The sequence below is a fragment of the Plecotus auritus genome, assembly GCF_963455305.1.
Source record: "Plecotus auritus genome assembly, chromosome: 2".
Classification (NCBI taxonomy): Eukaryota; Metazoa; Chordata; class Mammalia; order Chiroptera; family Vespertilionidae; genus Plecotus; species Plecotus auritus.
This window is the reverse complement of record NC_137771.1, coordinates 48,219,755-48,245,438: the sequence shown is the minus strand read 5'-3', so window position 1 is coordinate 48,245,438 and position 25,684 is coordinate 48,219,755. Positions and strand designations below refer to the sequence as shown.

The following is a 25,684-nucleotide window of genomic DNA, read 5'->3' as shown; positions in this document are numbered from 1 at the left end:
ATTATGCTAAGTGAAATAAGCCAGTCAATGAAAGAAAAATACCACATGATCTCACTTATTTGGGGATAATGAAAAACAGTATAAACTGATGAACAAAAAGATAGATACAGAGGCAGTAAAGCATCAAACAGACTGTCAAATTACAGCGGAAGGTTAGGGAGAGGTGGTGGAAATAAGAGATCAACTGAAGGACTTATATACATGCATATAAGAGTAACCAACGGATGCAAAACATTGGGGGGTGAGTACATGTATGGGAGTGGGGTGGGGGGGGCAATGATAAGATATATATACATATAATACCTTAATAAAAAAATTTAAAAAAAATCTCAAGATAGTAAAAGTACATCTGTAAGCTTACTCTTGAGGATATTCCTGCAATGGATAGGAGAAAGACTAGTATACATTTAATTTCTGAAGGCATTCTTCTGGTGGTATTCAAGATGGAAATTTCTAAGGTATATACCATCCCTTGATTATATCCTGTTATAATATGATATTTGTTATTGTTTATCAGTAATAATGCAAAATAGAATTTCAAATGGCATCTCTATTCCATTTTAAGAATAAACCCATCATTTTGTGTCATAGTCTTTTATTTTAAAGATTATTACCACATAAACCGCTCCTTTAATTAGAGAAGCAAAGTTTGACTGTCATCTGATATATATACATACACACTAGAGGCCTGGTGCATGAAATTCGTGCACGGGTAGTGTCCCTAGGCTGGCTGGCGATCAGGGCCGACCAGCGGAGTCAACGGAGGGCCATCGCTTGCACCTGCCTTGGCTGGCCTGGTGCTGCTCACTCACCGGCCTTGCCCCCCCGCCGCCACCGCTGCTAGTCACCTCCCTCTGCGGGGCGACTGGCAGGGTGATCGGGGGGCCCCCACTCACACCCGCCTTGACTGGCCTGGGGCCTGCGGGCTGGGGGCAGCTTCTGCATTGAGCGTCTGTCCCCTGGTGGTCAGTGCGCATCATAGCGATAGGTTGTTTCGCTGTTTGGTCGATTTGCATATTAGGTTTTTGTTATATAGAATATATATGTGTGTATATGTGAATATTCATATGAATATATAAATTTTTGTGCTATGAAAGGAAACAAAGTTAAAAAGCAAATGATGGGCAAGGAGAAAAATTGCAAAGCATAATAAAGTGTTTGGGCTATAATAATTAATGTTATGAGTCAATTTGTTGAGGCCTACAAGGGACTCAGACATTTGGTAAAACATTATTCTAGGTGTGTCTGTGAGAATATTTCTAGATTAACTTAACACTTGAATCAGTAGACTGAGTAAAACAGATTGGCCTACCTAATGTGGGTGGGCCTCATCCAATAAGTTAGAGACTTGACAAAATGGCTGAGTTAAAAGTAACTCTTGCCCTGGCCAGTGTGGTTCAGTTAGTTGGGCATCATCCCATGCACCAAAGGATTGCTGGTTCAATTCCTGGTCAGGGCACATGCCCAGGTTACAGGCTTGATCCCCAGTAGGGGGTGTGCAGGAGGTAGCCAATCAATGTTTCACTCTCACATAGATGTTTCTCTCTCTCTCTCCCTCTCTGAAATAAAAAGATGTGCACAGTACTCAAAATAAGCATCCCTCTTTAAAAATTAATCTACAAAAATATTCTCCCAAATATACAAAGATATATGTATATACAGTTCAGTGCAGCATTATTTGTTACAGAAAATAAATTTCTATTAATGGGGAGTTGGTCAAATAAATTAATAATTTAAGGTAGATTTATACAGTTCATTGTCATGCTATCATTAAACAAATAATTACATCAGTAAATACCAAAAAAAAAAAAGCATGGTAAATTGAAAAGCTGTTAAGTAGGAAAAAAACAAAAACAAAAAACAGAACAGCCCCGCCAATGTGGCTCAGTGATTGAGCATTGACCTATGAACCAGGAAGTCATGGTTCAACTCCTAATCAGGAAATATGCCTGGGTTTCGGGCTTGATCCCCAGTAGGGGGCATGCAGGAGGCAGCCAGTTAATGATTCTCTCTCATAATTGGTGTTTCTCTCCCTCTCTCTTCCTCTCTGAAATCAATAAAAATGTATTTTGAAAAAACCAACACAGAGCAATATACAGAGACCAATTCCATTTTTGCAACTATAAATATGAAGTGTGTGTGTGTGTGTGTGTGTGTGTGTCTGTGTATGTGTGTTATATTTCTGGTAGAATATAAATCAGGTTCTTTTCAAGAGTTTGGGAATAGTGTTCATTTTCACACCATTTGCAAAAGGATAAAAGGTTTTCATTTTCATGCTTATACTTTCATTAAGTGAGCATGAGCATGAGAATTCCTACCTGGAAACAGAAAATTCTTTTAGCAAATATAGGAAACAGTATCTCCAGAAAAATCTCTACCTTACATATGGACATTTAATAAGAAGTACAAATGGGGCCCAGCTGGTATTGCTCAGTTGGCTGAGTGCTGTCCCATATACCAAGAGGTCTTTGGTTTGATTCCTGGTCAGAGCACATGCCCAGGTTGTGAACTCAATCCCCAGTAGGGGCATGCAGGAGGCAGCCAATCAATGTTTCTCTCTCATTGATGTTTCTATCTCTCTTTCCCTCTCCCTTCCTCTCTCTCTAAAATCAATAAAAACATTTATTTTTTTAAAAATAGTACAAATTATTTGTTACAGAATAGTCATCCTATATAATAAAAGCCTAAAATGCTAAATGTCTGGTGGTCCAGTCATCCATTCAACCAATCAAAGCGTACTATGCTAATGATATGCTAAGGCCCCTTGACTGCTATGGTGCACTGACCACTAGGGAGCAGACAGTCGACCACTTGACAAGTCACTATGACATGCACTGACCATCAGGGGGCAGACGCTCCAACTGGTAGGTTAGCTTGCTGCTGGGGTCTGGCATATTGGGACTGAGCAAGACAGGCCGGACATGCCCTGGAGCCCTCCCACTATCCCTCCCTGGCTGGCCAACCTCCCATGTCCCTGTCCAGCCTCGATCATGCACCAGTGGGGTCCCTTGGCCTGGCCTGTGCCCTCTTGCAATCCAGGACCCCTCAGGGGCTGTCGGAGAGCTGGTTTTGGCCTGATCCTACAGGCCAGGCCAAGTGACCCCACTGGTGCATGAATTTGTGCACTGGGCCTCCAGTGGGGATATAAAGTACAGCATAGGGAATCCATATATATATATATATATATATCCCTAACATGCAAACAGACTGAACAACGGAACAACCAAACAACTGATCAACTGATCGCTATGACGTGCACTGACCACCAGGGGTACGCGTGGAACATGGTGGGCATTGGCTGTGGTGGTATGGTGGAGCAAGTGAACCGGTTGCCAGATAAAGGCATGCAGCCGGTCGCTGTCATCAGGATGAACCTCTGGTGGTTAGTGAAAATTCTTTGCTCTCGTGTGCCATGGTCCGGCCCAGAGCTCACACCTGCTGGCACCAGAGCTGCTGCTTGCACCCACTGCTGGTGCCCAGCACCAGCCCAGATAGCTTGGTTCCGTCAGTGGGTGCAAGCAGCGGCTGCCAGCCCCGATCACCCCTCAGGGCTTCTCTACCTCTCCCTGCTCCTGAGTGGCAATCAGGGCAGCAGCAGCCACTCACACCCGCTGCTGGTGCTGGCCCTAATAGCTCCACGCCATCAGCAGGTGCAAGCAGGGCTGGGGCCGGCGCGTCAGCACATGAGAGCTGCGGCAGCAGGAGCCAGGCTGCCAGCAGACAAGGGACTGTGGGCCACGGCGGGAGTGGCCAGGCGGGGGTGCAGAGGATGGGCCAAGAACCGAACCTGTGCCCACTGCAGCCTCGCAGCCCACAGTTCCTTTCAAGGTGCACAAATTTGTGCACTAGGCCCCTAGTATAGTCATTAGTATTCTAATAACTATGTATGGTGTCAGATGGGTGAAAGATTTATCAGGATAATCACTTAGTAAGTTAGGTAATGTCTAATCACTGGGGTATACACCTGAAACTAATATAATAATGTATTTCAACTGTAATTGAAAAATAGAAATGATTTTTAAGTGGTAGGAAAAGACAAATAACTTACCCCACTGTAACAAAGCCATACAGAATTTTTGACAAGCCATCTTACTTCAGAGAAGAACACCTGAAAAACAGTAAATCTTTATATTTTAATCATCAATAATACTCTGAATCAATATCAGGGAAGTGTTTCATATTAAAGGACAACTGTATTATAGATATATTCCTGTGCACATGCTATCTTACATAGTTAAAATATGCCACATATTCATATATGACATAATCAATTGGTTGCCCCCCTCACTGCTCTGACCAGGGTGGGGAATGGAGCCTGCAACTGAGGTATGTGCCCTTGACCAGAATTGAATCTGGAACCCTTCCATCTGTGGGCTAATGTTCTAGCCACTGAACTAAACCAGCCAGGGCCCAATTTTTGTTTAATCTCAAAGTGGTGATTCAGTTCACCACATGTAAGTTAATCTGAGGTGAAAAGCCCTGGGTTAGGTGTCAGGAGTCTTAGGTGTCAATCTAGGCTCTTTTACAAATCAGCTATAGGACTTGGGACTTCCAACACTCTAGACCTCAGGTTCCTCATCTACAAATCAGATGGATGATCTCTCCAGTCACTCTCTGAGCTTCCCATAATTCTGGGTGATTTTATGTGAAAACAGAAATTACATCTTTACCACAAATAACATTATAAAATATTAAATGAGATACATGCCTCATGAGTCATATCTGAGAATTGGTACCATGTGATGAGTAAACAGAAAGACATGTTTGTTTCGTTTACAACTTAATAACTCTTGGGAAGAAAATAGATGTGTATAAACATTTTGTAGTCTGGTAAATTTGTTTTTCAGACAATTCGTTTTTCATAAGAATTTGAGTTATTTATACACTGACATTACAATATTTATTTAGGATTTCTAAAAAAGGGTTCAGTTTGAAATCCTCATTATTTAATCCTATGAAATGTGTGCAAATTTTTCCTAGTTTTTTTTTAATGCTACCTGTTTTTGACACAAAATTTTCTCATTAAATAAACCCAAGGACAAGTTTCATAATCAGAATGTGTCATAGATAAACATATCACTAGGCTAAGTGTTTCAAATGAACTGACTAGTGACTAATCATTCAGTCCAACAATTAATTTGACTCACTTTTAACTCAACTGAATATTATCTGCTGAGTTAAATGACAAAGTAGATCAGTTGTTTTTCCTTACATAAGCCAGCCATTCTTTTATTTAATGTTCCATGAAAAACACAAACTATTCATATGGCTTGAAATCTTGCAATCAGGTTTTGCTCTTATATAACAAAGAAACAATCACAGGTATGAAAAGGACATAGAGTGTGAAAGATGGTACATTTAATAGACTCAAAGACAGAAATATTTATATGCACCATAAATTGTACCAGAAAGGAGTATAAGGTTTATAAAAACAAAAATAACACAGAATAAAAGTGATAGAAATCTTTAAACATGAGGGGGAAAGTCAAGCAAAGGGGAAACTAATAGTAAAGTGACCAAAATAAGTCTAATATACAAAATGCTATTAATTGGAATTCACTTCCTAAGGATGACCTATTAATTTGCTTTATGCTTTCTTATGGTTAAATTTCTCAACTGAAAATTCAGAGTACTTAAAATAAAATGAGAGCAACAGCTTAGGGAAATGTACAATAATCCTAACACTGAAATCAGAAAACAATTTTGCCTAACTTTAACATCGCCTAACAGGTAACATTCAAACAGTGGCAGACTTTCATGGGAATTTCAAAATTCAATTTCTCACTCTCTCCATTACCAGTACCCCATTCTAAGCTACCATTATCTCTTCCCTGGAAGATCGGAAGAGCCTCTTAATTGGTCTCCCTGCTGCTTGCTGCCCTTGCCCCCCAATTCAATATATTCTTCATGCAACAGCCAGAGTGGTCTTGTGAACACATAGGACAGATCATGTCTCTCTTTTCCAAAGTACTGCAGTACTCCCCAACAGAACTACAAGGTCCTGGATCTCTGTTGCTTCACTGATCTCATAACCACTGCTCTCCTCTTTGCTCAAGTCACCTTCTCTGAGGAGCCTTCCCTGACCCACCTACTAAAATTTCAACACCTTCCCCACCCCAATATGTCATATCTGCTGTTCTGCTTAATTTTTTCTCCTTATTACTTAATAATAATATGAATATGATTTTCTATTTTTCTTGTTTATTGTCTAACCCTCTCTACTAGGGTGTAAACTCCACCAGACCAACAGATTTTTTTTTTTACTATTTCCTTTTCATTATTATATCCTTTATACATAGAAACCTGTCTCTATAGCAAGTGCTCAATATATTCTAACTGAATGAATGAGTGAATTAGTGAATGGCAAGATGTAATCTTCCCAGAATTATTCTCCAAAGTAAGCTGGTGGCATCACACCAGCTGCAGCTCTTTCCATTGTTTCTTAATAGTGGAAATCTCAACTTCTGACCTGATGTTCTGGCATCCAGAGAGCAAGGTCACCATTGGATTCGTAGGTGTTTCCACTTGCTCCAAAGAAAGTTGCTGTACGCATCATCACCTTAGAAATACCATAGCGGTGCCTGCCCAGAGCAGTAGGAGTGAATCCTGAGCCCCAGCCCCAGGCCTCAGCTGGCCCAAGTAAGCCCTGACATATATAAGTTCTTCATGATATTTTCTTACAATCTTTTGTATTTCTGTGGTGTCAGTTATTCTCCTTCATTTATGATTTTATTTGAATCCTTTCCCTTTTTTCCCCCTTGAGTCTGGTTAAAGGTTGTCAATCTTGTTTATCTTTCAAAGAACTAGCTCTTTGTTTCGCTAATCTTTTGTATTTTTTTTTAGTCTCCATGCAATTTATGTCTGCTCTAATCCTTTTTATTTCCTCCTATTACTTTAGGTTTTGTTTGTTGTTCTTTTTCTAGTTCTGTTCAGGTGTAAGATTAGATTGTTTGAGGTTTTCCTTGTTTCTTCAGGTAGGCCTACGTTGCTATGAATTTCCCTTCAAGGACTGCTTTTGCTGTGTCCCATAAATTTGGGATTGTTGTGTGTTCATTTCCATTTCTCTCAAGATAACTTTTGATTTCTTCCTTGATTTCATTGTTGACCCATTTATTGTTTAGTAACATTATTCAGCCACCATGTGTTTGCGTGTTTTCAGTTTTTTCTTGTGATTGATTTATAGTTTTATACTAATGTCCTCAGAGAAGGTACTTGATATGATTTAATCTTATTGAATGTATTAAGACATGGTTTTTGTTCTAACATGTGGGTATATCCTAGAGAATGTTCCATGTGCACTTGAAAAGAATGCATATTCTACTGCTTTGGGGTACAATGTTCTGAAGATAGCAATTAAACTCATCTGGTCTCATGTGTCATATGAGGTCACTGTTTCCTTACTGATTTTTTGTCTTGAAGATCTAGCCATTGATGAAAATGGTGTATTAAAATCCCCTACTAAGACTGTATTACTGTCAATCTCTACCTTTATATTCACCAAGATTTGCTTTATATATTTAGGTGCTCTTATGTTGGGTGCATATAGTTTACAAGAGTTATATTCTCTTGTTGTACTTATCCCTTTCGCATTATGTAATGTCCTTCTTTGTCTCCTGATATGGCCTTTGTTTTGAAGTCTATTTTGTCTAATATAAGTATTGCTACTCCAGCTTTTTATTTGTTTCCTTTTGTATAAGATATATTTGCCCAGCCTGGTCAGCATGGCTCAGTGGTTGAGCATTGACCTATGAACCAAGAAGTCACAGTTCAATTCCCAGTCAGGGCACATGACCAAGTTGAGGGCTTGATCCCCAGTGTGAGGCATGCAGGAGACAGCCAGTCAATGATTCTCTCTCATCATTGATGTTTCTATGTTTCTCTCCCTTCCTCTCTGAAATCAATAAAAATATATATTTTTTAAAAACATATGTATGTGTGTGTATATATATATATTTCATCCATTCCTTTACTTTAAATCTGTATGTACCTTTCCTTTTTTTTAAATACATTTTATTGATTTTTTTACAGAGAGGAAAGGAGAGGGATAGAGAGTTAGAAACATCGATGAGAGAGAAACATCGATCAGCCACCTCCTGCACACCTCCTACTGGGGATGTGCTCACAACCAAGGTACGTGCCCTTGACCGGAATCGAACCTGGGACCCTTCAGTCCGCAGGCTGATGCTCTATCCACTGAGCCAAACCGGTTTCAGCCTGTGTGTATCTTTCATTCTGAGGTGGGTCTCTTGTAGATAGCATATATATGGGTCATGTTTTCTTACCCATTCAGCTATCCATTCTTTTCACTGGAGCACTTAATCCATTTACATTTAAAGTAAATATTGATAAGTACTAACTTATTGCCATTGTATTCTTTATATCTATTTCCCCTCTCTTCTTTTTTTTTTTTTTATTCTTAAAGAAGACCCATTAACATTTCTTGTACTATTGGTTTGGCGGTTACAAACTTCAATAGCTTTTTCTTATCTGGAAAGCCCTTATTTCACCTTCAATTTTAAATAGTAGTCTTGCTGGGTAGAGTCATTTTGGTTGTAGGTCCTTGTTATTTATCACTTTGAATATTTCATGCCAATCTCTCAATCTCTTCTAGCCTGAAGTGCATCTGTTGAGAAATCAGTTGACAGCCTTGTGAGAGCTCCCTTGTAGGTAACTGTCTTTTGCTTGCTGTTCTTAAGATTTTCTCTTTATCTCTAACCTTTCTAATTTAATTATGATGTGTCTTGGTGTGGGCCTCTTCAGGTTCATCTTGATTGAAAATCTCTGTTCTTCCTGGGCAGGTGTGTCATTTTACTTCACCAGACTAGGGAATTTTTCAGCCATTATTTCTTCAAACAGGTTTTGGTACCACTATGATGTAGATTTTGTTATGCATGATGTTGTCCAAGAGGTCCCTTAGACTTTCCTCAATTTTAAAGAATTCTTTTTTCTTTTTATTTCTCTTCTTGGGTGTTTTCTGTTATCTTGTGTCTAAATCACTGATTTAATCCTCTGTTTCACCTAACCTGCTGTTATTTTCTTCTAATGCATTCTTCATTACAGATGTTGTATTCTTTGTTTCTGACTAGTTCCTTTTTATGTATTTTATGTCCTTTTCAATGCTTGATGTAGATAAATAGATGGAGTGTTTATACCTAAGGCAATCCCCCACAATTATAGCTCCCTAAATTGAGCCACCGATGGACACCAAGCTATGAGGAGTTTGAGATAATACTGTCTACAATTCCCCTGGAATGTAGTCATTCTATGTTGATGGTTAAAGGAATAATGTGTCTTGTTTGACATATTTGAAGAAATCTTTCTGAAACATATAAAGATTCATCCATAGTCTAATCTAAATGAAGCATTCATGATACCTGGATATAGAGGCAATAATTCAATTCAATTTGCATAACATACCAAATACAGTAAGCACATTTAACATATCACTAACTCTAGTGATTACTATAAACTTTAAACAAAAGGAAAATCAAGATCCATATTCTACTGAATCTATAATAATAAAAACGTAATATGCAAATTGACTGAATGACCAAATAGCAGAATGACCATCAGGACAACCTTTTTGATGACACACACTGGCACCAGGCCAGCCAAGGTGGGTGCGATGCGATTGGTCGGGGGGCCATCATAGCCCCATGATCGCCCCGCAGAGGGAGGCCCAGGCCACCAGCCAGCGGGGCAATCAATCAGGGGACTCCACAATTGCCCCAAAGAGGGAGGCCCAGGCCACTGGCCGGGGGTCAGGCAATCATTTTTTTTGGGGGGGGGGCTCCGTGATCATCACAAAGAGGGAGTCCCAAGCCACGCTCTGCAGGGTGATTGACAGAACCAGAAAACTGGGGGTGTGTGGCAGCAGATATGGGAGTGGGCAGGGGACAGGGCAACGCAGCCAGGGCCATGAGGCAGCCGGGGCTGTGAGGCAACCGGGGCCATAGAGGTCCCTCGCAGCCAGGGCTGCAAAGGCCTACCCTTGCACAAATTTTGTGCATCGGGCCTGTAGTTATGATATAATGGGTTTTCACTAAAAAAATCAGACTGTTTAATTTCTATCTCAGGGAACTCTCTTTGTGTCGTTTTTATGTATCAAATTCTACTTAAACATAAAATGGAACAGTCTCAATCAGTGCTTGAATGGGTGATTGGGCAGGAAAGATATTGTTCACAACTTGCTCTAATGATCCCAGAGTCTCTAGGTTTGTAAAAAAGTTTATGAGTAAGAAAAGCAATTCTGACAATTCTGCTGCTTTGATGAATAAACTCAATGGGCTCCATCTGCCACTAATTTTTGCTTTTACTTTTCCCAGGATCAGTACCCATCTATCGTTCACTTAAACAAGTGTCAAAAATTTAACAATATAAATACTGTCTGGTAGATTTGTACTAACTTGTCATTTTAAGTATGTTTACTTTTATTTCCTCACTTAGGATAGAAATTGGTTGTGTTATTCCCATCAAGTAGCTTTAAAGATTTAAATTATTTTCTAAATTTAAAAAATATCTATTTTTCCATCATCCTGACATATGCATGTCACTTTGAAAACATATTTTCAAATACTTTAATTCCTGATATGATTCTAATTGTGTGATCTTCTCACAAATTAACTCCTTGAAAATGCAGAGAGATAGTGGAATCTAATGAACAAAATAAACTAAGAAAGAAAACAAAAATACAGAGGGATCAGCTATGATTCATAAACTTAAAGTCAACAAAGTTGAGTCAGAATAGGCATCTTTTCCTGGCCAGAGTGGCTCAGGTTTTTGAGCATTGTCCTGTGCACCAGGGGTCGCTGGCTCAGTTCCTGGTTGGAACACATGCCCAAGTTGTGGGCTCCATTCCTGGCTTAAGACATGCAGGAGGCTCCATCTGTCACTAATGTTTCTCTCTTTCCCTTTTCCTTCCTCTCTCTCTAAAATCAATACAAACATATTTTTAAAAAATATATATATAAATGTATTTATTGGTTTTTATTGATTTCAGAGAGGAAGGGAGAGGGAGAGAGAGATAGAAACATCAGTGATGAGAGAGAATCAGTGATCGGCTGCCTCCTGCATGCCCCTCACTGGGGATTGAGCCTGCAACCTGGGCAAGTGCCCTGACCAGATAGGTATCAAACCATGACCTCCTGGTTGGGCAAAAAAACATTTTTTTTTTCAAAGTAAAGATTAAGCATCTTAGCCTTGTCCAGTGTTTCTAAGTGGTTAGAGCATCAGCTACACACTGAAGAGATTCAGCTTCAAGTCCCAATTAAGATCACAGACCTGGGTTGCAGTTTCAATCCCCAGCCCCGGTCAGGGCACATGCATGTGGCAACCAATTGATATGTCACTCTCACATCAATATTTCTCTCTCTCTCTCTCTCTCTCTCTCTCTCTCTCTCTCTCTCTCTCACCTCCCTCCCTTCCTTCCACAGTCTCTCTAAAAAAAAAAAAAAATCAAATGCAAAAATATCCATGGGAAAGGATTAACAAACAGACAAAAAGAACAAGTATCTTACTATAAAATAATTTATAAATCTGTACATATACCAACTTATTTAAATATTAACTGGACATTTGATAAAATGTAAGTTACCACATAAGGTGCTAGAAATAGAAACATTACCTCTTTATTATATAGGATTGGCCTAGCAGAACAGCCTCTTTCTTTCAAAAATTTGATGGCTCTCTCTCCTCTTTTTCCCTCCCTCCCTTCCTTTCTCCTCCTTCCTCTTCTCCTTCTCCTCCTCCTTCTTCCTCCTTCCTTCCCACTCCCCCGCTCACTCCCTCTTTCCCTCTCCTCCTCTCCTTACTCTTCTTCACCTTCTTCTTCCTCTCTCTCTCTCTCCACCTACTTTCCCTCCCTTCCTTTTTCTCTTTTTCACTCATTGTTATACACATATGTTTGTAAATTTATATTATTTCTAGATTTTCCCCACTAATTGGCAAAAACTTTAAAATTAAACTAATACTACAATACCCTTAAGAGTCTGCAGCAGGTCATTTTCATTTGCTAGTCCATAGTACTCTAGTTTGATTTAATATGTCCACAGTATAGCACAAAATTTTTTTCAAATAGTTCTCAAATGCATGACTCTCTCCTTGAGATTATCCACAGCCCACCAGGCAATGGCTCCCCACAACTCTGACCTCTCTGCAGCAGTCTCCATGCTATGCTAAGCAGAGCCACAGTGTAACCCAGCTGAGTACATTACCTAAGCATTTCAATGACCAAGCAAATGCTCTCCCACTCCTATTGAAAGTGAACTGTTTTCACTTTGGGGGAGACTTTACTTGGTACCATAAAATTGTATAGTGGGAAGAATCTAACCTACTAATTTTATGAAAGAATACGTGAATGGCTGACTTTCATTCAGTAAGAATAAATATCTCCCCAAATTTCCCATAGCCTACTTTAAACATATTAAATGTTCCCAATTCTAAAAAATATTTTAAACTTCCAAATTCACTGCACTTAAATTTGACAATTTTTACTACATATCTAGCATTTGTGTCTCTGACATTTCTTATACTTACTAAAATTCGCTGGAAAATATTAAAATGGCATTCATCACATCTTTAAGCTTGGCATGTTAGATTCAAAAGTTACAGAGTATATATATTTGGTTTTCATGTTGAAGCCAATAGGAGGTATGAGGATAACCCTAACATAGAACTATTTTAAAAGATTGTCAAATATGTAAAAACGTATTTTAAAATGATATCTCCCCAATAAAACCCTACAGAAGCAGAAACATAGTAACTCAAGAGAGTCACACCAGTTGATGAGAGCTTCAATTCAGCAGGAATATATAACTTTAAGTGTATATATAAATTATAATATAACCTAAAAATAACATATTTCAATGTAGCTTCAAAATATATAATATGAAAACTTATAGAGTACTATAGGAAAAAGGCAGAAATCCACATAGATGGTGGGATATTTTAACACACTCTCCTAAAGAATGAATAGAATAAGCAAAATAATAGATACACAATATATGAAGATATATGAGATGGGAACAACATTAACAAAGGACATTGAGACAACATTAACAAATTTGACAAACATTGAACTCTGCTCCCCCAAAATGCAGACAACACATTATTTTCAAGGACCAATGTTGCATTTACAAAAACTGACTATACACAAAGATATAAAGCATGGTACAAACAGAACCAAAGGACTAAAATCAGACAGACCACATTATTTGACCACAGAGTTTTAAGGCAGAAATAAATAGCAAAAAAAAAAAAAAAAATGTAACTGCACAAATGCCACATGTTAGGACATTTTAAAAAAATCTTTTGAGCAAAAACAAAATAGATAAAATTAAAATCAAAATATATCTTAAACTGATAATAGTGTTGTTGTTTTTTAAATCACCTCAAAATTATTTCATGCAGATTAAGGATTCCTTAAAGGGAAATTTCAAATAATAAAAAAATATTCCAAAAAATAAGAAAGGCCAAAAATTAATGAGCTATCATTTATCTTGAGATGTTAGAATAGAACAGAAGAAAAGTCAAAGAAAATAAAATGGAGAAAATAAGATAAAAGTTAAAATTAATAAAATATAAAACAAAATTCAAGATGGCAGCAAAATAGGTAGAAACTACACTCATCTCCTCCCAGAACCAACCTGGAAGTACAACTAAAATATAGAGCAATCAACCAGGATAGCCAACTGAAGATCAGCTGAAAAGAAACCTTGTAAATGAGGATTTACAAAAGAGATCACATCGAGACTCGTAGGAAGTATAGAGACACAAAAAGGACTGGCCTGCTCCCAGAGGCAGCAGCTGAGATTCTGGAGGCACCACCTGAGAAGTATGGGGTCTCATGCCCAAACTGGGATCCACAGCCCAGAGCATCAGAGTCAAGAAGAGAAACCCACCTGACATCTGGCTATGAAAAGCAGCAGGGTTTCTCTCCACCAGAGAGAGACGAGAGTCTGCTAGAAAAATAGGAACCCACTTAAAGGATCATCATATAAAATCTCTTTTGCAGCCACTTGCCCTGGGCTCTGACAGAATGAGGGCAGAGCAGGCTACAGTTGTGTGAGGAAAAACTGGGGTTTGTGGTTCTGGGAAGAGAGCTGAGAAAACAACTGCCAGGATATCTATGCTGAGTCGTTCTACAACACCACTGATGCCATCTTTCTTGAGTGGAGCTTGCCCTTCCATACAGCATCAGCCTGGGGGAAAGCAATAGCCCCACCCTCTAGACCAGCCTTGGGCAAACTACGACCTGCAGGGCCGGATCCGGTTGTTCTATCCAGTTCTCTTGCTCTCCCCTCTGCTCCTTTACTTTGAATTTATATTAGTTCACACAAACACTCAACCCATGCTTTTGTTCCGGCCCTCCGGTCCAGTTTAAGAACCCATTGTGGCCCTCGAGTCAAAAAGTTTGCCCACCCCTGCTCTAGACTCTCTGTTGACCCATCTTGCAGAGCTTCTGCCCTGCTGAGGAGTGAGAGGCCTGGGATGAGGTGTAGAGGTCTGGGCAGACTCAAGGGATGTGACTGAGTTGTGTGGCTTTCCTGTAAACCTGATTGGTGCCTCCTCCTCACGGTAAACCACTAGCCCTACTCTCTGAGCTCCCAGGGGCCCCAACCTTATGACTCTTGGTGGCTCCACCCTGCTGACCTCTGGACAGAATCCAGGACAGTCTGAGGAGAGTGGCTCTGGGATGGAAGCCACTAGTAAAAAACTAAAATGGCAATAAATAAAGACCTATCAATAATCACCTTAAATGTAAATGGTTTAAAAGCTCCAATCAAATGACATTGGGTAGCTGAATGGGTAAGAAAGCAAGACCCATATATATGCTGTCTACAAGAAAACCACCTCAAAACAAAGGATATACACAGACTAAAAATAAAGAGATGGGAAAAGATATTTCATGCACATGGAAATGAAATAAAAGCTGGAGTAGCAATACTTATATCTTACAAAATAGACTTTAAAACAATGGCTATGGTAAAAGACAATGAAGGACACTATATAATGATAAAGGGAGCAATCCAACAAGAGGCTATGACCCTTGTAAACATTTATGCACCCAACATAAGGAGCACCTAAATATATGAAGCAAATCTTGATAGACAAAAAGTGAGAAATGACTGTAATACATTTACAGTAAAGAACTTTAACACCCTATTGACATCAGTGGATGAATCTTCCAAACAGAAAATCAACAATGAAACTGTGGCTTTAAATGATACACTAGATCAAATGGATTTAATTGATAGCATTTCACCCCAAAGTAGCAGAATATACATTATTTTCAAGTGCACATGGAACATTTTCTAGACCACATGTTAGGACACAAAATAAGTCTCAATAAACATAAAAAGATTAAAATCATATCAAGCACCTTCTCTGACCACAATGGTATAAAATTAAAAATCAATCACAAGAAAAACACTGAAAAACACAAAAACACATGGAGATTAAATGACATGTTATAAAATAATACATGGATTAACAATGAGATAAAGGAAAAAATCAAAAGATAATTTGACCAATATCATACTCAATGGGCAAAAACTAAAACCATTTCCCTTAAGAACAAGAACAAGGCAGGGATGCCCACATTCACCACTCCTATTCGACATAATACTGGCAGTGCTAGCCATAGTGATCAGACAAAAAGAAGAAATAAAAAAAGGCATCTAAATTGGAAAAGAAGTAAATTTGTCATTATTTGCAGATGACTTGATATTGTACATAGGATACCCTAAAGACTCCATTAAAAAACTACTAGAACTAATAAATGAATTCGGCAATGTAGCAAGATACAAAATTAACCTAGAAATCTATGGCTTTATTATACACCAATAATGAACTCACAGAAAGAGAAACAGAAAAACAATCCCATTTACCATTGCAACAAAAAAATTAAGATACCTAGGAATAAATTTAACCAAGGAAGTAAAAGACCTCTACTCAGAAAATTAAAGAATGTTAAAAAAAGAGAGGAAGTCATAAAAAAATGGAAGAATATACTGTGTTCATAGGTTGGAAGAATCAACATCATTAAAATGTCCATACTACCCAAAGCAACCTATAGATTCAATGCAATCCCCATTAAAATACCAACGGCATATTTCACAGACCTAGAAAGAACTCTCCAAAAATTCATCTGGAATAAAAAAAGACCCCAAATAGCTGCAGCAATCTTCTTTCTCAAAGTTCTTCTTTCTCATAATACCAGGTATCAAGCTATACTACAAAGCCACTGTTCTCAAAACTGCCTGGTACTGGCACAAAAACAGACATATAGACCAATGGAACAGACATACAGACCAAAAGAACAGAACAGAGAACCCAGAGATCAACCCAAGACATTATGCTCAATTAATATTTGACAAAGGAGGCAAGAGCATACAATGGAGTCAAGACAGTCTCTTCAACAAATGGTGTTGGGAAAATTGGACAGATACATGCAAAAAAAATGAAACTAGATCACCAACTTACATTATACACAAAAATAAACTCAAAATGAATAAAAAACTTAAATGTAAGATGGGAAACCATAAAAATCCTAGAAGAAGCCACAGGCAGCAAAATATCAGACATACGTTGTAGCAATATCTTTAATGATACAGCTCCTATAGCTATGGAAACTAAGGAAAAAATAAACAAATGGGACTACATCAAAATAAAAAGCTTCTACACAGTGAAAGAAACCATCAACAAAGCAATAAGAAAGCCCACTGCATGGGAGAACATATTTGCCAATGTTATCTTTGATAAGAGTTTAATCTCCAAAATTTATAGGGAACTCATAAAACTTAACAAAAACAATTCAATCAAAAAATGGGCAAAGGACCTAAATGGACACTTTTTGAAAGAAAATATACAGAAGGCCATGAAACATATGAAAAAATGCTCAAAATCACTAATCATCCAAGAGATGCCAATTAAAATGACAATGAGATATCACCTCACACCTGTCAGAATGGCTACCATCAACAAATCAACAAATGACAAGAGTTGGTGAGAATGTGGAAAAAAGGGAACCCTAGTACATTGCTGGTGGGAATGCAGATTGGTGCAGCCACTGTGGAAAACAGTATGGAGTTTCCTCAAAAAATTAAATATGGAACTGCCATTTGACCTAGTGATCCCACTTCTAGGAATCTATACTAATAAAAGAGTAATATGCTAATTAGACCAGGAGACCTTCCAGATGTCCTTCTGGACAAAGCCATGGTGGTGGGGCCAAGGCAGAGGCAGCTAGGGGTGATCAGGCCAGGAGAGGAGGGCAATTGGGGGCTAGCAGGCCAGCAGGGGGGGGGCAATTGGGGGCAAGCAGTCCAGCAGGCAGACTGGTTAGGGGCAATCAAGCAGGCAGGCAGGTGAGCAGTTAGGAGCTAGCAGTCAGGATTGCGAGAAGGATGTCCGACTGCCAGTTTAGGCCCGATCCCTGTGGGATCGGGCCTAAACTGGCAGTCAGACATCCCCCGAGGGGTCCCAGATCAGGGAGGGTGCAGGCCAGGTTGAGGGACACCCCCCTCCCATACACAAATTTTGTGCACCAGGCCACTAGTATATCATAAGAAACCCGAAGCACTAATCAGAAAGAATGTATGCACCCCTATGTTCATAGCAGCACAATTTACAATAGCTAAGATCTGATAAAAACAGCCCAAGTGCCCATCAGTAGATGAGTGGATAAAAAAGCTGGTACATTTACACAATGGTAGCTATAAAAAAGAAAGAACTCTTATCATTTGCAACAGCATGGATGGACCTTAAGAGCATTATGCTAAAGGAAATAAGCCAGTCAGAGAAAGATAAATATCACACAATTTCACTCATATGTAAAATCTAATGAACAAAGTAAACTGATGAACAAAATAGAACCAGACACATAATAGCATGGAACAGTATGGAATCTCAGAGGGAAGGTGGTGGAGGGTGAGTGGGTGGGAGGATAGCAACCAAAGAACTTGTATGCATATATGCATAACCTATGGACAGACAATAGGGTGGTGAAGGCCTGGGGCAGGGGGCGAGGCAGGCTAGAAGGGGTCAATGGGGGAAAAAAATGATATATGTAATACTTTCAACAATAAAGATGTAATTATTTTTTTTAAAAAGAGTAAAAGAGGACAGTTTGTGCTCAGCTCAATCTCATTGCTGTAGATAGTTCTAAATTTTTTTAAAGGAACCAGGAATATATAATTGAGTATATAATCTCAAAAAGTTTTAATATTGGCTCAAATTACTTTTAAATATTAAGGAGGTCAAAATAAAGTTATTTTATAAACTCTGAGCTATACAAATATACATAAATATCACATAATCTCACTCATATGTAAAATGTAACAAAATAAACTGGTGAACAAAACAGATCCAGAGACACTGAAACATGCAACAGACTGACGTATTTCAGAGGGAAAGGGCGGGGAGGAGGGACAGGAAGAAATTAACCAAAGAACTTATATGCATACTAGAGGCCCGATGCACGAAATTCGTGCAAGGGGCCCAGCCCCTGCTGCCACTGTAGCTGCCTTTGCCTTGGCCCCCACCACTGTGGCTTCATCTGGAAGCTCCTACTGAAGGATGTCTGGTCTAATTAGCATATTATGCTTTTATTATTATAGATTATTATTATAGATACTAGAGGCCCAGCACGCAATTGAAATTGCCCAAGGAGGTGCCCCGCCTCCCGCTGTGCGAGGAGGCACGCCACATGGGGCTGGGACCCACACCTGACTCGCGCAGCACTGGCCACTGCAGGAGTGAGGCTAGACCGGTGCCACAGGGGGCTGGGACCCACGCCTGACTCGCAGTGTCCCTCAGCCCCCCTGCCTGCGTCTGTTCTGGGGCCACCTGAGCCACAGCACCTGCTCGGGCAGGCCCCCCTGCCTCTGTCTCTGTCTCCACTCCAGGCTTCACCTGCGCGCGCAACCTCCTCCTGACTGGTCATGACCAATTACGGAGTCCCGACCTAATTTGCATATATATATATATATATATATATATATATTAGAGGCCTGGTGCATGAAATTCATACATTGGGGAGGAGGAGTGTGTGTCCCTCAGCCCAGCCTGCAACCTCTCCAAACTGGGACATCCGTATCACAATCCAGGACTGCTGACTCCCAACCACTCACATGCCTGCCTGCCTGCCTGATTGCCCCTAATCTCTTATGCCTGACAGCCTGATCACCCTCTAACCACTCCCCTGCCAGCCTGATCGATGCCTAACTGCTCCCCTGCTGGCCCAATTGCCCCTAACTGCCCTCCCCTGAAGGCCTGGTCACCCCTAACTGCCCTCACCTGCCAGCCTGGTCACCCCAAACTGATCTCCCCTGCAGGCCTGGTCCCCTCCCCCAATTGCCCTCCCCTGCAGGCCTGGTTCCCCCCCAACTGCCCTCCCCTGCAGGCCTGGTCCCCCCCAACTGCCCTCCCCTGCAAGCCTGGTTGCCCCCAACAGCCCTCCCCTGCAGGCCTGGTCATCCCTAACTGCCCTCCCCTGCAAGCCTGATAGCCCCAACTGCCCTCCCTTGCAGACCTGGTCCCTCCAAACTGCCCTCCCCTGCTGTCCTGATTGCCCACAACTGCCCTTCCTGCTGGCCATCTTGTGGTGGCCATCTTGTGTCCACATGGGGGCAACCATCTTTGACCACATGGGGATGGCCATCTTGTGTATTGGAGTGATGGTCAATTTGCATATTATTCTTTTATTAGATAGGATAGATGCATAACCCATGGATAAACAATAGTTTAGGGAAGGCCAGAGGAGGGGGCAGGAATGAGATGGAAGGGGTCAATGGAGGAAAAAAGGGGACATCTGTAACACTTTCAACAATAAAGATTAAATAAATAAATAAATAAATAAATAAATAAATAAATAAATACGAGAGAAAATGTTCCAAAGAGATGAATTGGAGAAAGGGAATACAGACAACTCTTTTTAAAAGTTTTTGCTTTAAAGGGGAACAAAGAGCCCTGGCTGGTGTGGCTCAGTTAGTTAGAGTGTCATCCATAACCAAAGGGTCTTGGGTTTGATTCTCAGCCAGGGCACATACTCAGGCTTTGGGTTTGATCCACAGTTGGGGCACCTTTAGTGGCAACTGATTGATGTTTCTCTCTCACATCAATGTTTTTCTCTCTCCCTATTTCTTCTTCTCTCTCTAGAATCAATGAAAAAACTATCTAGGGGTGAAGATTTAAAAAAATAAAATAAAGGGAAACAAAGAAATGGTTTAATCTTACAAATATAATATTAAGCATAAGAATCTATGAAAGAATGCCTCCAGAAAAAGGAGACATATGTAATAACTTTAAACAATAAAGAATTAAAAAGAAAGAAAGAAAGAAAGCCTCCTATCTATATATATAAAAGGCCAAGTTGACTCGCACATGCATGATACATATAAAGCTCTTGCTGGCACCAATTGCATGCATGTGTCTTGATCTGTCATTGTCAATTGTGAATTTGGTTGACACTTCTATTATAGAGAAAGGGTGAGTAGCGATATTAAAATATTTCTTCTAATTAATCTTCTTTCAATGTGCACGAATCCATGCACTGGGCCACTAGTCTACACTAATAAAAGAGAAACATGCAAATTGACCATATCTCTGCTACACCCACAAGCCACGCCCACCAGCCAGTCAGGAGTGAGTATGCAAATTAACCCAACCAAGATGGCTGCGGCCACGGAGTGAGCAGGAGACTTGGGTTTCCCCGGCAATGGAGGAAGCCAAGCTTCCCGCATATCCTGGCCAGCCCTGGCCTCCGCTCAAGGCTACAAAGTTTCAATTATAGAAGATAAATAAATCCCAACAAAAATGGCTGCAGCCACGGAGTGAGCAGGAGACTTGGGTTTCCCCAGCGATGGAGGAAGCCAAGCTTCCAGCCCTGCCCTGGCCTCCACTCAACAATACAAAGATTCAATTATAGAAGATAAATAAATCCCAGATACCAGGGCCTCTGCTTGGGTGGCTGGGGGGCGTGGCTGGCCTGCAAACCACCACAGGCCCCTTGCCCAGGCCACCCCACGCCCCAAGGGAACCCCCACCCTTATCCAGGACACCCTTCAGGGCAAACCAGCCAACCCCCACCCATGCACCAGGCCTCTATCCTATCTAATAAAAGAGTAATATGCAAATTGACCATCACTCCAACACACAAGATGGCTGCCCCTATGTGGCCAAAGATGACTGCCCCCATGTGGACACAAGATGGCTGCCACAAGATGGCCAGCAGGGGAGGGCAGTTGGGAGGAACCAGGTCTGCAAGGGAGGGCAGTTGTGGGCGATCAGGCCAGCAGGGGAGGGCAGTTGGGAGGGACCAGGCCTGCAAGGGAGGGCAGTTAGGGGGGACCAGGCCTGCAGGGGAGGGCAGTTAGGGGTGACCAGGCCTTCAGGGGAGGACAGTTAGGGGCAATCAGGCTGGCAGGGGAGCAGTTAGGCATCAATCAGGCTGGCAGGGGAGTGGTTAGGGGGTGATCAGGCTGACATGCAGAAGCAGTTAGGGGCAATCAGGAAGGCAAGCAGGCAAGCAGTTGGGAGCCAGCAGTCCTGGATTGTGAGAGGGATGTCCGACTGCCCGTTTAGGCCCGATCCTAATATCGGGCCTAAACGGGCAGTTGGACATCCCTCGAGGGGTCCCAGATTGGAGGGTGCAGGCTGGGCTGAGGGACACACACCCCTTGTGCACGAATTTCATGCATCGGGCCTCTAGTATTTATATAAAATTCCAAAAAAATCTTGTGATCAGGAAGGAACAAGGAAAAGGTTTCAGAGTAATAGCAATGTGTGTTTTTTCTTACATGATGAATAGTGGGGTATTTGCATATTATCACAAAGTTTTAAAAAGTATTTGAGAAGACCAGATTTAAATTGAAACTCTAAAACATTATATACATAGGTTTGGCCAGTAGGTGAACATTTGTACCATTCTGGTTTAATTAAAAACAGAGTTTGAAAACCACGTAAAATCTTAAGAATTAAATCAGACTATAGCCATTTTCTTCATTTTTAACTCCATAGAACTTTCTGTATGTTTGGTTCTGAGTAAAAAAATGCAGTACAATAACTGCCAAGACATTCATTTTTTAATGGACATTTTAGTTTTATTTCCAAGATCTCCTGAGATATTGCACTTCACAAACACATACCATTTGGTTATATAATAGTGATCTAAGTGTGAAGACATGACTGTTTTTTCTTTGTAAATTCGTGAGCGTAAAATCCCCACATTACAAAAGAGGAATAGAGCTCCTGCCAACCACAATGATGCTTCTAAGCCAGCTGTGGGCAAACTACGGCCCGCGGGCTGGATCCGGCTGTTCTATCCGGTTCTCTTGTTCTCCCCTCCGCTCCTTTACTTTGAATTTATATTAGTTCACACAAACACTCCATCCATGCTTTTGTTCCGGCCCTCCGGTCCAGTTTAAGAACCCATTGTGGCCCTCGAGTCAAAAAGTTTGCCCACCCCTGTAAGCCATGAATGAGTTGGCTGTGGACTATGAGCAGTCAGGTCCACCCATTGTTCCCAATTGTTTTGCAAAAAGCAAGGAGAACCCTAGCTGGTTTGGCTCAGTGGCTAGAGCGTGGGCCTGTGGACTGAAGGGTCCCGGGTTCGATTCCAGTCAAGGGCAGATGCCCTGGTTGTGGGCTAAATCCCCAGTAGGGGGTGTGCAGAGGGCAGCCAATAAATGATTCTCTCCCATCATTGATGTTTCTATCTCTCTCTCCCTCTCTGAAATCAATAAAAATCTATTTTAAAAAGCAAGGAGAAGCCAGGGTATACCTATTCTACTACTGGGCGTTCATTCAAAGTTTATTGAATTCTTTGAACACCTGTTTCAAAGGAGATGATCATCTACTTCACCAGAGATATGAGAGAAGGCAAATGCCTGAATGATTGATTTATGACACTTCCAGCCCAAAAGCAAAAAGGCCCTGAAACTAAGTTCAAATGTGTTCATAAAAGAATACTTCAATAAGCATAACCAATGGACACAAGACATGGCAGGGGGGGGGCGGTGATGGCAAGTGCTGGGGAGTAGTGGAGGCCGGGGAAAGATCAATTGGGGGGGGGGGGAGGAGACATATGTACTACTGTTTGTAATACTTTAAACAATAAAAAAAAGAATACTTCAAATCCATTCCATTCTCCCTCACTGCATACAACACACATGCTGGTGGAAAGATATTATTTTATATCAAAGCCACCAAAAAAGCCAGACCACTTCTAAACCTGTCCTAATAGCTGATGACTAAATCTTAAATAATTCTGAATTACAAGTAACAACAAAAGTCATTCTATCATTCTTTGTCTGCTTAAGCTAATAGTTGTCTGTTGTTGTTTTAATAAAAAAGAAATGAAAGGTTCAATGACACTTTATAGTACACGCTGCTTGTATAACTTTGTGTGTGTGTGTGTGTGTGTCAATTCCTAATTTCTGGCTTATCAGTTTAGTTAACCTCTGCTATTTTCTGGGATTCATTCCAAGGGGACCAAAATGCATTACTAAAATTGGCATCTCTGCTCCTAACCTTATTTCAGAGAGGCTCTGAAGTAGTCTGAAACCATTGTTTTACTATTCTGCACACAACTTTATGCTAAAAAGTAACAAACACTGTTCAAGATCAGTAATTGATAGGAAATGTGAGTTTTCCTTCAAAACAATTTTTATGTGTTCCAAATGTACAATACTGAAAGAGAGTAAGTACTTTGCTGATGTCACATGTTTTTGTTGCAATGTTGCAAATGCTCTACTGACTTAAAGTTGAACAAGATTCTTTCAGGTATTGTGAGAGATGATCTAAGTATTTACATATAAAATATATATTTTTGAACGCTTTTATAAGTGTTTTTTTCTTTAATTTTTGTTTGAAAAAAAACCCTACAGGTATAAATCATAAATGCCTATAAACAAAAATGCCAAGAACCAATGTCATGAAATTATGAATCTAACATGCTAAAGAGTTACAGCATTATACATTTTTTAGTTGGGAAACATCTTAGATATTATTAAAATGCGCTCGAAATCTCAATCCAACCCCCTAGTTTGACAGATGAGGAAACTGAGGCCCAGAGAAGTTAGGCTCACCAGTGTCACAGACAAATGGCAGGTCATACCAAAATTCTAACTTCGAGTCCAAGGCTTGAGAGAATATTTGTTTCAATATCCTTTAAGGTGTTGGGAAAGAATTTTAACAGAGGACACTCTAAGCAACCCCTCACTATAAGGACCTCCTTCAGGGCTACAAGAGCCAGCGTCATCCTGTTTACAAACGCAAGTCCCAGAAATAGCGCCCACAATACCCAGTTTCTTAGCCGGCCTCGTCATACCTGAGGTTTCCGAAGTGATTCCCCAGTTGGGTCTCTTTCTCACCTCTAGGAATCCCTTTAAACCAGAGCTTTGGTCGGGATTGGGTCTTGTTATTTTGTTTTTAATTTGCTTGAGGACAGCAGAAAGGGTGGAAAGCAGAGGCTCAAGTCTATAACACACTTTTTTTTTCTTCTGTCATCCAAACCAATAAATCCTTCCTCCGGGGCCCAAGGCTTACAGTTTAAGTCGCAGTCCCTTCCGTCCCAAAGTGCAGGAAGGAGACGGAAAAGAAGTTGTCGGGTTGGCACGTCCTTTCAGTGGCGCCCGGCAGGTGCGCCCAGGCTCAGCTGGCTGCCCTCAGTCCTGCGCCTCGATCCCCCTCGTCTCTGCTCCCTTCACCCCCACCCCCACCCCCGATTCCCAGCCCCGGGGAAGCAGAGAGCTCCCCTGCGCCCCTCCAGCCGCCCCCCTGCCGCTGGCCTCTCAGGTGGCGCCGCTGAGCTGCCCCGAACCCCAACCCCGGGTCCCCAGGTGGCCCACGGGCTCCGGGCGGGCCACGCGCGCCCCAGCGGCCGGCTCTTGGATTGCCCGGGGCCAGAAGAGGAGGCAGTGGGGGAATGGAAGAGAGAGAAGTGGGTCCCACCTCGATGCCGGGGTCCAACCCAGACGGAAAGCAGAGATGGCGGCCGCACCCGGGCTCTCGCACTCGCGTGGCTCTTGCTCAGCTGGTGTGGACTCTGCAGTGGGGCGGCTCCAAACTCCTCACCGAAGGGGCCGGGCAACTCTCCGGAGCGTGGAGAGCAGCCGAGGGTGTGGGGAGGAGGGGCTGAGGGGGAACGGGTGGGGAGAGGAGAGGGGAGGGAGAGCGGGCTGCTGCCAGCGCCCCTCTCCACGCTCGCTCCGGGGAACGGACCCAGTGGGCGGCCAGGTGACCCGGGGCGCAGGTGACCGAGGCGGCGGCTGGGATACCGCTGCGGGTGGCCGCGGGGTGGACAACCGGGACTCGGGAAGGAGGACCCCCTGCGTTCTCTGAGGCAGAAAGCAGAGGCAAACCCAGCAGGAAGGAGGCGCGGCTCCTGGATGCTGCAGTCAGCTACAGCGCGCCCACCTTAAGCCAGTGCTTCTCAGACTCTTAGTTGGGCTAGGAGTCCCCCTGTTCCTCCCACTTTCAGACTTCCGGGCCTCTGCTCCATCAGGGGTGGGAAATGTGCCATAATGAATTCAGTAACTGGGGGGAGTGGGAAAGGAAAGCGAATTGAAAAGCCCAGGAATAGTGAGGTAGTGAGTTTCCTGTAACCAAGGATGTCAGCCAACCATGTTGGTCATGCTTGTAAGGAAGGCTGAAGAGGCCACTTATGCATCAAGTGGGGGGCCGG

General features: G+C 41.6%; 1 protein-coding gene across 9 annotated transcripts in view; it reads right to left on the bottom strand.

Moving 5' to 3' along the window:
* Positions 1 to 25,458, bottom strand: part of LEPR (leptin receptor) — an 82,901-nt gene extending 57,443 nt beyond the window's left edge. For 3 of the 9 annotated variants that reach the window (XR_013960007.1, XM_080657540.1, XM_080657543.1), the window contains exons 1-2: positions 24,952 to 25,458; positions 4,049 to 4,108 (exon numbers count right to left, since the gene is read on the bottom strand). Coding sequence is in view for 8 of the 9 variants with exons in the window: in XM_080657540.1 (XP_080513666.1) it covers positions 4,049 to 4,088 (40 nt within the window). In the remaining variant the exon portion in view is untranslated. Of the gene's footprint in view, positions 1 to 4,048; positions 4,125 to 24,328; positions 24,856 to 24,951 lie in introns of those variants that run through there. The other 6 variants (XM_080657539.1, XM_080657542.1, XM_080657545.1 and 3 more) reach the window with 5 other exon arrangements.
* Between the last annotated feature and the right edge of the window lie 226 nt (positions 25,459 to 25,684).